This window comes from Tachypleus tridentatus, chromosome 12 (assembly GCF_004210375.1).
Source record: "Tachypleus tridentatus isolate NWPU-2018 chromosome 12, ASM421037v1, whole genome shotgun sequence".
In the NCBI taxonomy this organism is placed as follows: domain Eukaryota; kingdom Metazoa; phylum Arthropoda; class Merostomata; order Xiphosura; family Limulidae; genus Tachypleus; species Tachypleus tridentatus.
The window spans coordinates 91,212,885-91,226,348 of NC_134836.1; the positions used below are offsets into that span (position 1 = coordinate 91,212,885).

The following is a 13,464-nucleotide window of genomic DNA, read 5'->3' on the forward strand; positions in this document are numbered from 1 at the left end:
TCATTTTTAGTAAAAAGTACGCAGTAAAATAAAATGGTATAGTGGACAGAAGTACATGTGCACTCCGAATAATTTTAAATAGCAATAAACGTTTATTTTTCTTTATATATTTTGTGTAATTTTAATCATATAACAACAAAATTGTTTAATTCTATTTGGTCATTTTGAATACTGAGCATTCAACACAAACACCACCTTTGGCCTAAGAACAATCTGGTGATAGTTTTATTGTTATACAACGATGTATTGTTGAGCATTGCTAAACAAAAAGGAGTGTGAAAGTGAAAAAAAATAATAAGTTTTCTATGGCTAGTGATACTAAAGTACAAAGTATTAGTGCATTGTGACTGTAAACTATGTTAACGCATAAGTGAAAATAAAAGTAGTTAACACTCAGCTCGGGTTACATACTAGGGGAGGTTAAACAAAGTTTTTTTTTTATTTTTATGTTTTAGTGAAGTACATCGTTAGAGAAAGAGTCTTTTTTACAAATTAATATATGTATGAGCAACTAAGGTTTAGGATGAGAACTAAAAGTTATATGGGTTCTGTAAATAAAGTATGCCATTTTATCTAATCATTGTTTCTTTCATTAATAACAAAGGTATATTACTTACTATACTCAATATAATTAGATTTATTTTGTTTCACTTTGTCGCTAATTATTAATATTGTATTATAATTACTGATTTACAGTGTTAGCTTAGAATTTGTATTTAGGACTAACATAAAACACCTAAGCTAGCCAAACCTTATAAGATATTATTAGGTTTATGGCCGAAATTATCATTAATAGTGAGGGTATGCATCTGACGAAAAATTAATTCCAATCTTTATAAGTAGATATGTAAGATAAGTATATTTAATAAGATATACGTTTTTGCCAAGGTAATTATTAGTTTCGCTCTAAATGCATAGCTTACTCTGATCGGACGTTATTATTATTTGTATAATTGTACGTTACTGAATCTGTTATTTCTTTTCTTAAACCTTTCAAATCTTGGCTTCTTAATTACATAACTATAAACACTTATGACACATTTTTCCCAGGAGGACCGGCATGGCCAGTTGTTTAGGGGCGCTCAACTGGTAATCTGAGGAACCTGGATTCGAAGCCCCATCACATCAAACATGCTCGCCCTTTAACTGTAAGGGCATTATAATGTGTCGACCAAACCCACTACTCGTTAGTAAAAAGAGTAGCCTAAGAGTTGGCGGAGGGTGGTGATGACTAGCTGTCTTCTGTCTAGTCTTACGCTATTTAATTAGGAAAGGCTAGTGCAGATAGCTCTCGTGTAGCTTAGCACGAAATCCAAATCAAACGAATCCATAATGTTACCGTATTGCGAAAATCGTTATGCTTATATTGAAATGGAACACATGAGATAATTTTATGTTATAGTATTTTAGAAGTTATATTGTAATTGAAATTGACCACTGTGCTCTGATTATGCTAATATGACTTAAAACAGGTAAAAAAAAAAAGAATTCAACCTGCAGATGATAACTGATTTTATACATATTTAAATTAACGGCTATTTAAAAACTTTGACAATCGAATTTCTGTTCGAGACACTGAAAGTCCTTTAAATATTAAATAGAGCTACTCAATGTCGCATTTAAGAAATTTTCAGTGTGGTCATTACTGGCCCTTCCATACTGATATACAGTAATAAAATAAACGTTAATGAAAACTAGTCATGGCTTATGATTAGTGTACGTTCTTCCATACTTCAATGCTTAGCCTAACATATCTGATAATTCTACAGAGAGTAAAAATCTGTTTGGCTGGTAAATTATACATATTTCGTGTATTGGCGCACATCAACAATGGATTATCAACATTAGCCGTTTCTTATTTTGAAGTATTAGAAAATAGGAAAGGCATTAGTCAGTAGCACCAGATACCGACTGCTTTGCACACTTTTATCGAATATCTAGATTTGACTGTCACTCTTATAACTTAGTCTTGGCTCTAAAGTGCAGATTAGGATTTCATTTTTTTTACGGTAATGAGGCTCAAGTTATGGATTCTTCAGATGTACAGACTGACGCACTCACCACAAGGCCACTTCCGACCCTTAATTATTAGAAGAAACTGGTTTCAGAAATGATTTGTTTGGTTGGTTGGCTTTTCACGCAAAACTACACGAGGGCTATCTGCGCTAGTCATCCCTAATTTAGCAGTGAAAGATTAGGGGGAAGGCAGCTAGTCAACACCACCCACCTCCAAATCTCGATCTACTTTTTAATAATAAACAGTGAGATTGACTGATATTATAATACGATCGTGACTGAAAGGACGAACATGTATTGTGGGGCGGGTATTTGAACACGCAACCTGCACAATGCAAGTCGATTGCCCTAGCCACCTAATAAGAAAATAATATAAAAATACTCCCTTAACATTTAAAAATAGTGAAGCTATTATCATGTACCATATTATCAATAAGTTATGTTAATATGCTGTGATTTAATTTTATTTTTAAATGTTTTGTGTTCTGTTTGAACATTTATGTAATTTTTAATCAATACATGGATACCTTTACACATTTTTATTTTAGATAAATGAAATAACTAACAATCCAGTATCTTATTCCTGAAATTTTCCACCAATACTAAGTAGATCCTGAGGGTGTGCACCTGAGTATTACTTATCCGCGAGGTGGCCCCATCTTTATCATAAGGCAAGCAATATAAAAAGAAAGTGGCTCTTTATATAACAACTTATAATACATATAAAAGCAAAGCCAGTAAATTTCGGTAACAATGCTTTCCAACAGTGGCTTTTATGTAACGCTACATAGCAACAAAAGTATATAGGTTATACTTTTTATGCTGAAGTGGGTTCAGAACACACACACATACTATCAACCTAATAACCTGAGCGAAGTCGGATAATTTCACTATTATGAAATATACAATATATACTTTAATTCTGAGTAAAATGTTACCGTAGAGTTTATGGTTTCATAAATAATATTAAAACAATGTTGCAGGGCAAGTACTACATCCTACTGAAATAATAGACAATCATTTGAGTTGTTCTTATTCTAAATATAATTTACCTAAGAAATTAGGTTAACATATTTCCTTAAGAGGTAAAATTTTATTTTTCTAAAAATAAATGAAAATTCGAACCACTTCACGGATAGCTCTAGCATGGAAATTATGGCTTGAAATATGAAACATAAATGCTCATATCGATGAATTATAGGACTTATGTGATGCCATGTGTAGCTGAGAACGGTGACTGAGAGTTATATAATCAACATAGCTATATTGGTGTCCCGGAGTGTTCCCAAAGAAACTTATAATACCTTCAAGTACAAGAGAGCCCTAATAGTGCAAAATATTTAAAGAAACTAAGTCTGCGCTAGAGTTAAGTTTTGTTCTGTTTCCTTTTTTAAGATTTAAAAACCGTAAAACGTGTGTTGTTCAGATTATGTTTTAATCAGTATTAACTGCATTTTGAAAAATAAAAACATGACATGTTTATATTGGTGTCTGTTATTTTAGTATACGTTTGTCAGAATAATCTATTTTCATATATACTTGTGTGATCCCTTAAAATCCTTTCAGAGATATGCAAATATTATTTCAGTTTTCTTAATAATAAATAACTTGAATGGATTTAACTTTTTCTGATAACCAGAAATACAGTTAAGATATAGGAGTTGTTTTTTTGAAAAAAATATTATTTCAAGAACTTAGATATGCAAATAGATTTTAACTGTATAAACACGTATCTTTAAAGATGAATTACTAAACCCCAGTAGAGCAGCAATAATAGCACAAAACCCATTTTACTCACATTTGAAATAATATGCCACGTACTACTGACAGATGTACCATTATTATGTAGTTGAAACAGTTATAACTTAATGAGAATGCATCATATCAAACACTAGAAAAATTTAAATACAGTGCCACTGCAAACCTTGACAACAAAGAATACATCGCTGAACATTAGAAATACCTACACAGAATGATTAATAATACATTTTATTTAATCATAATTTAACATATTTACGATAGATATTTTAACACAAAATTTAACTAATCTATTATGATCCCATTAAAACACCCTTCTATTAAGAAACAACGCCTGGCCCCCTATAATAGTATTGTTATTTCTTTATCTTGGGTCCGGCTGACCAGGTGGTTAGGGTGCTCAAATCATAATCTGAGAGTGGCAGGCTCTAATCCCCATATACCAAATGGGGACGTTATAATGCAACAGTCAATCTCACTATTAGTTGGTGAAGAATATCCCAACAGTTGACGGTGGATGGTGTTGACTAGCTGCCTTCCTTTTAGTCTTACACTGCTGAACTAGGAACGACTAAAACAGATAGTCCTCGTTCAGCTTTGCGCGAAATTCAAATAAACTCTTTATTTATTTTAATACGACAGGATTAGGGCACTCGACTCGTAATCTGAGAGTCGCGGGTTCGAATCCCCATAACTCCAAACATGCTCGCCCTTTCAGTCGTGGGGCGTTATTATGTGTTGATGAATCCCACTATTCGTTAATAAAAGAGTAGCTTAAGAATGTGGTGATGACTAGAAGCCTTTTCTCTAGTCTTACACTGCAAAATTAGGGACGACTAGCGCAGATAGCCATCGAGTAGCTTTACGCGAAATTCAAACCAAACCATTTATTTTAACACTAACTTTTATATCAGCGACTCTAGTCCATTGAACAATACTTTAATAATGTACGATTCACTATGCACCGTTTCATTATATCGTTCCAGTCTCATACTGTTTTGTATTACTGTGATTTAAAATAATTTTTGTAGCCAGTGACATTCAAAGGCCCTTGAAAAAAAGGCGTAAGCCGAAATGTCGGGCAGAATAAAAAAGAAAAACAACCTTTATCTGAAATTAATTATCGTTTTCATTAAAACACTTTCCATTCTTCGGTTGGCTTTGAAAAGTTTAATGAATAATAGTAAGCTTGTTTGTGCAATTTCTCCCTCATCAATTCAGTTAGTTTTATATGATATAGTTCTGACAAGTAACATATTTTAAAGGACTTAAGAAGTGTTTTATGAGTAAGTAAAAATTTATTGTGTTACATATTCAGGAAAATGTCTTAGAACGTTCTGTATTTTTGAAAGATATTACACATCTTAAGCAATATTCTCATTAATTTAGATTTTGTGTGAAGTTTGCACTTAGTTTTGTTTTCCATCTAACAATAAAAATCTGTCCCATAAAGGTCTATGGCATACAGTTCCCTTTGAGAGAGAGAAAATAAAAAAAATAGAATTCAATAAAGCGGTTGAAACAGCTGCTCACGACAATGAGAAATCTGTAACCAGAAGAGGATCCTAGAAAATTCACTTCATACTAAGTTCAAGCTTCTGAAACTAAGGCATACATGTATGTTAACGTGTTTCTTTAAGAACAAAATAATGTCTTCAACGATATATCCATTGTTATATTGTCAATGTTTCATTTACAATAATCCGTCCAAATTTCTCGTTTATTGGTATATATAGGTCAATACATAACTGTTTTGCTTATTCTTTAATTTTCATTAATATTAAATGATTAATTTACAAGAATAAGAGGTCATGGCAATCGGATATCAGTCGTTGACATGGTAAATAGTTAACACGATTATGTAAGTGTATTTATTAAGTAGGTACAGAATTGGCCCGTCATTATCAGGTGGTTAGGGCACTAGAATAGCAGTCTAAGGGCTGCGGGTTCGATTCCCCGTTACACCTAACATTCTCGTCCTTTCAACCCTTTTAACTGTGGCTTTATAATGTTACGGTCAGTTCCACTATTCGCTGGTAAAAGAGTAGTTAAAGAGTTGACGGTTGGTGATGATGACTAGCTGCCTTACCTCTAGTCTTACACTGCTAAATTAGGGATGATTAGCGCAGATAGCCCTCGTGCAGCTTTGCGCGAAATTTAAAACGAATTCAAACAAAGCTATAGAATTTTTATTATTAAACGAATAGTGTCGTTTCTTTTTCTCAGTTAGCTAAACCTAGAAAGGAGTATATTCCAAAAGATTGGAGCTAGTATTAGGCCCGGCATGGCCAAGCGTGTTAAGGCGTGCGACTCGTAATCTGAGTGTCTCAGGTTCGCATCCCCGTGTGGCAAACATGCTCGCCCTTTCAGCCGTGGGGGCGTTATAATGTGACTGCTAATCCCACTATTCGTTGGTAAAAGAGTAGCCCAAGAGTTGGCGCTGGGTGGGGATGACTAGCTGCCTTTCCTCCGGTCTTACACTGCAAAATTAGGGACGGCTAGCGCAGATAGCCCTCGAGTAGCTTTGTGCAAAATTCAAAAACAAACAAACAAGTAGCTAGTATTTAAAAACAATTATAATTCTTGTAACTGTCATAGTTGATGTAATTGTTGTTTACTCTTAAGTTATAAATTTAATTTAAAAATAAATTTTAATACTCTTGTACTCATGAAAGTTAGAGTGGATACAAATTCTACACATAATAGGGTTTACAAATCGAGCAGAAACTCATTAGCGAAATTTAGCACTATATAAACTTAATTTATTTTGATGTCCAACCAGTGGGATACACACACCTTTGAGGTTTGTTCTGTTTTAGCCCATACCTGCATAATTGACTATTCTACGAGGATTCGAACTCAGAAATTAGTGAAGTAAATCTGAAGTCAGGCACACGAGTAATACGAAGTTCTAGACTGTTGGAAGTGATGCGCAGGGTTCTCGTGTTGAAAATGGTGAATAACACGGGTATGAAAGTGTACAAGAATATTTCCACTTTTACACTGTGATTTGCTGTCATCTAACCGATGCCACACTAACACAGCAACTAGAAAAGTGTAGGAGATCAGACAATTTCCAAACTTTGTGTGTTTAGTGAATTCAGAACAGAAATTTTCTAAGCATACTTCAAAATGTTGTGTGTTTAGTTTATTCAGAACAGAAATTTTCTTGGCATACGTTATTCAAAACAGACATTTTCTTGGCAGACGTTATTCAAAACAGACATTTTCTTGGCATACGTTATTCAAAACAGACATTTTCTTAGCATACGTGTAGAAATGAAAGTTTTGTCGATAGACTGAGGTGAAATTTAGTTTTATTTGGTGATATGTATGGATATTCTGAAGAGAGCCCCTGAACTATGTGCTATTAATAATGTTAGTGGTCAAAGAATAGAACCAGAACTGTTAAAGATATTGTTAAGTAAATCAAAGTGTGCCCTGTACGTGAAACTATTGTGTGTAAATGTTACCTCCAGAACAGTAAGATACTAATTAGATCAAAGTACCTCATTGGACGTGTAGCCAACTACACGTGTAACTGAACCAAAAGTCTCAAAGAGCAACATGAATTTCCACAATAGTAAAGGTGGAGAAGGCTGGTTTTGAGAGATGCCTCCAAATTCCGTGTTCGATGTTTGTTTGTTTGTTTTTGAATTTTTGCAAAGCTACACGAGGGCTATCTGCGTTATTCGTACCTAATTTAGCAGTACAAGACTAGAGAGAAGGCAGCTAGTCATCACCACTTACCGTCAACTCTTGAGCTGCTCTTTTACCAACGAATAGTGGGATTGCCCGTGAAATAATAACGTCCCCACGGCTAAAAGGGCAAGCATGTTTGGTGTGACGGGGATTCGAGTCCGCGACCCTCATCTTACAAGTCGAGTGCTTTAACTACATGGTCATGGCGGGCCTCACTGTATAACATCTACAATGAAATGTGCTAGGAGAGCAAGACAAGTGTGGAGTGTATTTCAGCCAATTTTGCCGAATATCTGCATAATATTAATACCACCCCGACCAATGATATGTAAGGCAGAATATTATTCATCACGTCGTTTTCTCAGAAACAATAGCTGCTGGGCAGCGATTAATCTTCCAGGAAGACAGTGAGTGATCCTAAATATTCTTGACATTTAGTTTAATGATAGCTGGAAGGAAAACATATCAGTGACAACTCGGGCCTACAGCTTGGCTCGCACAAGATTCTGACCGGAATAATTATAATGTTGTATGGGCTTATATTGAATCTGAGTAGTTCAAACGGTAACAAAACAGTTTGGGCTGAATAGTGACGAGTTATATAGGACATTTGAAATAATATTCCACAGCCATACATTGATAAACCAATGTGTTTTCGTTTTTGAATTTGGCACAAAGTTTACTCGAGAACTATCTGCGCTAGCCGTCCCTCATTTAGCAGTGTAAGACTACAAGGAAGGCAGCTAGTTATTACCACCCACTGCCAACTTTTGGGCTACTTTTTACCAAGGTATAGTGGAATTAAACGTACCATTATTACGCCCACATAGTTTAAAGTAAGAGCATGTTCGGTGGGATGGGAATTCGAATTCGCGACCATCAGATTACGAGTCGACTCAGTGATGGACCTGAAGCCACGTTACGTTACTAGTTTCTTCATTATTAATATTGCAAGAATAGCTTGGTCTTTGCTTTTGCGATACGTTTCTTTATTGATAGGATTAATCTTATTTCAAGAAATTACAAAGTCGCCATTAATCCAGAGAAAGAATTATTTCAGTGTAGCATCATTTGGAGGTTATTTTATTAAACTTGATGAAATTGATACTCTTATATCGATCCAGTTAATTTGTCTATAATAATCACTCATTTACTTTCGTAAGTTAAAATCAATTTATGTCGTTTAAGCAAGCTTAAGAATAGATCATTGTCATGGGTTTTATGTCTTTTGTGATTGAAGTTGTCATCGCAACGGCTGAAATGAACACTCAATAACGATTTTTCTTCCTTTTTGGTACTTTAACCTCGATGATACCTCATGTCAACGGGCTAAATGACCAGGACAGAGTCCTCCGCGGCCTGTGATTTAGCTGTAGCTGTTTACAATTTTAACGCACCGTTATTCACAGTCCTTAGGCCACGTTAAGCTGGACTTTTTAGCCCATCATACATATCCTTTTGCTACGCCTCTAATATATCCTTTTAAGTTCATTTATTTCCTCGGTATCTTAACAGTGCACTCTGCTACTGTCTTATTCTAGTGTTGTGCGAATATTATGTGGCTGTTTGTACCGATTTAGAATTACAAATAAATATATGATAATTGCCTTTGAGGGGATGGTAGTTCAGAACTTGTATGAGACTAGATCTTTGACGGTAAAGTGTAACTTGAACGTGTGAAATAATATATGGTACGGTGTAAATTTAGTACTCTCATTGTAGATTACTATGCACTGAGTCTCTCCTTAAAATTTATAGATTATGTTATAAAATCTATTTTACTTTATTCGTAGCTGGAAATGCATAAAGTTTTACTTAATACGAGATGTTACTAGTAGGAAAGAGGCTTAACGAGGGTGATTAATAACACTTTTTAAGCTCTGTTCGCTCTTAGCTTTAATAAATTATGTTACAGTGGCAGATTTGTGAGTTTTTTTCATATTACAATACGTCTCATTTTATACTTTGCCATGTTCTTTAAAATAGATTGACAAAGTTCTAATAGTCAAGTCTGTCTTGTTCCAGTGATATCAGCGACAGTTTTATGTCCCTATTTCTATTTTGTTTTTTTCATTTGGAAATGAGAAAATATTGCTTCAATAAAAGCGCTTTTATAATATACCTTATTTAATAATGACGTCACTTTTCTGTAATTTCTTGAGATTGTGTTAACCAGAATACATAAACTGAAAACTTATAGACTCATAAACGATTGCGCCAAAAGTCACGTGCCAAATTTTGCGCTATTATTTCGGTGGGCAAAAAAATTATTCTCGGGTCATTGAATTCTTAATGAACCATACTTTCCTGAAATTATAAATTTGGCTTTAGCCGTTGTACTATCAAGTGCACTAATAGGTTTATATAAACGCCCAAAGGATAATATTCATAACAACTCTGATAAATAGATATATAATGTCGAGCGACAGTCTAATCTAGAGTCAAAATCGTTATAACAACCAGAATATGGTCCAGTTTATGGGAATTGTCACTTCTTCTTCACTATATTTTGTTCTATGGTGCTGAAAATTTCAAAGATAAGACAGTTAAAAGAATTACCCAAAGGAAACTTAGATCACTAGACCACAAAGATTTCATTAGCAGTCGTTTATATAGAATAAGCTTACACATGATTAGAAAAACAAAATGATAGCCATTAAATGACTTGTAAGCCTTTACTGCACCTCGAGTGTAAATTCTACGTTTATTTATCAATAATTATACTCGCCATTTTTGAACGAGTCACATCAGCTCACACGATCAATTTTTTTCCCAGTCTATCGATCGGGTAAATTAATTAAACCACTTCCAATACTCAGTTTTTCTAATTATTTAGATTTTGCAAATTAATCTCAACTTTGAAAGTAAATAGATATTTTTCACCACAACTTCATCGTTTGTAACGATAATCTGGATTACTGAAGTAATCTTTTGTAAACCAGTCATATACGCATGCGCCTTGAGAAGTCACCTAATCCGGATGTAAACATAAGTATTTTGTATTTAAACAACGCAGGAGAGATTCTTTACTACGAAAGAATATTGTTTAATAATCTCAATAATCAAGTTTACTCTGCATTTATCCTTTTTATATTTGAGATATCCACAAATAAGCATAATTAAGGGTTAAATATTGCTTTTCCAATGAATTTGAACGGTATTTCTTCTAAAAAAAGATATGCCAAAAATGATATTTACGTTAACTTAATGTTGTAAAATACGTTTTACAATTGTTCAGAATTTATATGACTTCAAAACTATATAAACGTAAAATTTTATTTTACAAACATTTTTATCTAATTTAAAAATATATTATGTAAGTTTTGTTTGATTTTTAAGTCCAACATCACAATAAGACATGTGAATGCAACCAACAGTTATTCGTGATGCAAGGTAACAAAACTTGTCCTTTACTAAATTTATCTACTTTATATAACTTAGACGTTTCAAAACAGACTGGCTTGGCAGGGCCAAGTGGTTAAGGCACTCGACTTGTAAGTCGAGGGTCGCGGGTTCGAATCCCAGTTACAACAGACATGCTCGCCCTATGAGCCGTGAGGGCGTTATAATGTGTCGGTCAATCCCACTATTCGTTGGTTAAAGAGTAGCCCAAGAGTTGGTAGTGTGTGGTGGTGATTAACTGCCTTTCCTCCGGTCTTACACTGCAAAATTAGGGACGGCTAGCGCAGATAGCCCTCGTGTAGCTTTGCGCAAAATTCAAAACAGATAAGTGAAACTGTTGAGCCAATAAGACTATTAAAAAAGTTATATTGAGAAATAAGTATTTTAAGAGCATCAGTGAGATAACGACACTTTATATTTTGCCAGTCATATTTGTATTTTTGTTCGTTAGCGTTAGTGTTTCATTAACGTTACTTTTTAATATCGCAGACTTTCAGTTTTCTAATCTATAGATCTTTTTTTAGAAACACTTGGCACTTTTTCCAGAACCTGTCTGATCACTGGCTCTCCCAGATTGCTCCCACTACTGTACCACGATTGTTTCTTCCGTACAAAATCACAGGTAACATTACTAACCGCCCACAATTAAACACACTTTGTTTCTGTTTATGAACTTCAATGATTGTTTCGTGATTCAGAAGTGTTAGATTACTTCATTAAGTGTTATATAACTTCCTACTAAAATGACGAGACAGCTTTTCTAAACACCTAACCTACTTTCATTTTACTTGTCCCAACTTTCACCATTTTGGATACACTTTCTACAAACATAATTTGTCCTTCACATTTTATTCTCAAGATACCATTACTATTTGTTTCACAGACTACTGATTTGTTATCAGATGTTTTTAAATAAAATAAATATATCTTTTTTAAGGTTATAAGTTTTAGAACTTTATTGTTTTTACAAAGTGCCGTATGTACCACAAGCATTAATTTTTTGTTACATATATAAACATAGTTGGTAGAAGACAGGGGAAAACATTTTTAAATCTGAATTTGTAGCTTAGTAAAAGTTACTAAACAGATCTTTCTAAGCCTTACAATAGCGATAATATATATACACAATATTATTTATTGTTTGTTCGCTTCAATATAGCCCCCACTGATACATGATTTAACCATCGTCAAGGATAACGGGCTGCTTCCCTGGACAATCTAACATAGTTCTGTTTTTGTTTCTAGAGTCATTTATCGTCAGAGAATCAATTTCGTTTAATCAGTGACTTCTTATGGAAGAACTACAGAAGCTCTTGTTAGAGAAGGAGAGAAAATGTGAGATACAAAAGCGAAACACAGTTCCCACTGCTAAAGGTGAGTTGTTTTATTGGATAATGTTGGATAACATGTTTAATAGTCTTTAGATCATATATCTTATTATGGCATTACTTTGAATCAGTCACCTTGCTTCAAGTTGCAATACAAAATTTCTGTTACAAGCTTTGGAAACAATTAGTTTAATATAATTTTACAGTTATACTGTATGGGAATCACCAGTTTCAGTTATACTGTATGGGAATCACCAGTTTCAGTTATACTGTATGGGAATCACCAGTTTCAGTTATACTATATGGGAATCACCAGTTTCAGTTATACTGTATGGGAATCACCAGTTTCAGTTATACTGTATGGGAATCACAAGTTTCAGTTATACTGTATGGGAATCACCAGTTTCAGTTATACTATATGGAAATCACCAGTTTCTGTGGAAATGTAAAGGAAATTTTATTAATTCTAAATTTATTTTGAAATGAATAATCGCAAACTGAGGTATAACTACTAGGAATTAATGTTTATCATCGGAGATGCTTTGGTTATTAAAAGTTGTCGTTCAAAAATACAAATAAGTATTTGTTGAAGGACTTAAGAAGTTAAGGATGAAAACAACTTTGTTTTGAGCTGACAGTTATGAGAGAACGCAACCCTTCAACATCAGGCATCGCCAGCTCTTGAGCCACACTTAGAGCAAATCCTGTGATTTCATCATCACTCTTACAACACACCCGCAGCCAAACGTTTGTGGCAAGCTTTTTCCTTAGCGGCTCACGAGCTTTAAACCCTATAATTCCCAGTCCTAGCACGTTAACGTGTAGGCCACGCCTTAGTCTGAGGAGTTTGTTTTTGTAAGATACTGTCTTATTTACGAAAAGACCCTGCATGGTCAGGCAATTAAGGCGCTCCACTCGTAATCTGAGGGTCTCGGGTTTGAATCTGCGTTGCAACAAACATGCTCGTCCTTTCAGCCGTGAAGGCATTATAAAGTGATGGTTAATCCCACTATTCGTTGATAAAAGAGCAGCCCAAGAGTTGGCGGTGGGTGATGATGACTAGCTGTCTTCTCTGTATCTAGCCTTACACTGCTAAATTAGGGACGGCTAGCGCCAATAACTCTCGTGTAACTTTGCGCAAAACTCAAAAACAAACTTACTTACAAATAGGACTGTACTCAGAAAATTAGTAGGTTTATACCAAAACATTTAATTTTCTGAGAAGTGTGTGTTACATTACATAAATGTTTAGTGTCGT

General features: G+C 34.3%; 1 protein-coding gene across 3 annotated transcripts in view; it reads left to right on the top strand.

Moving 5' to 3' along the window:
• Positions 1-13,464, top strand: part of LOC143233981 (secretin receptor-like) — a 105,259-nt gene that overhangs the window by 29,753 nt on the left and 62,042 nt on the right. For 2 of the 3 annotated variants that reach the window (XM_076470938.1, XM_076470940.1), the window contains exons 2-3: positions 11,403-11,500; positions 12,124-12,252. In XM_076470938.1, the coding sequence (XP_076327053.1) occupies positions 12,171-12,252 (82 nt within the window). In that variant the 5' untranslated portion in view covers positions 11,403-11,500; positions 12,124-12,170. The remainder of the gene's footprint in view (positions 1-11,402; positions 11,501-12,123; positions 12,253-13,464) is intronic. The other variant, XM_076470939.1, reaches the window with a different exon arrangement.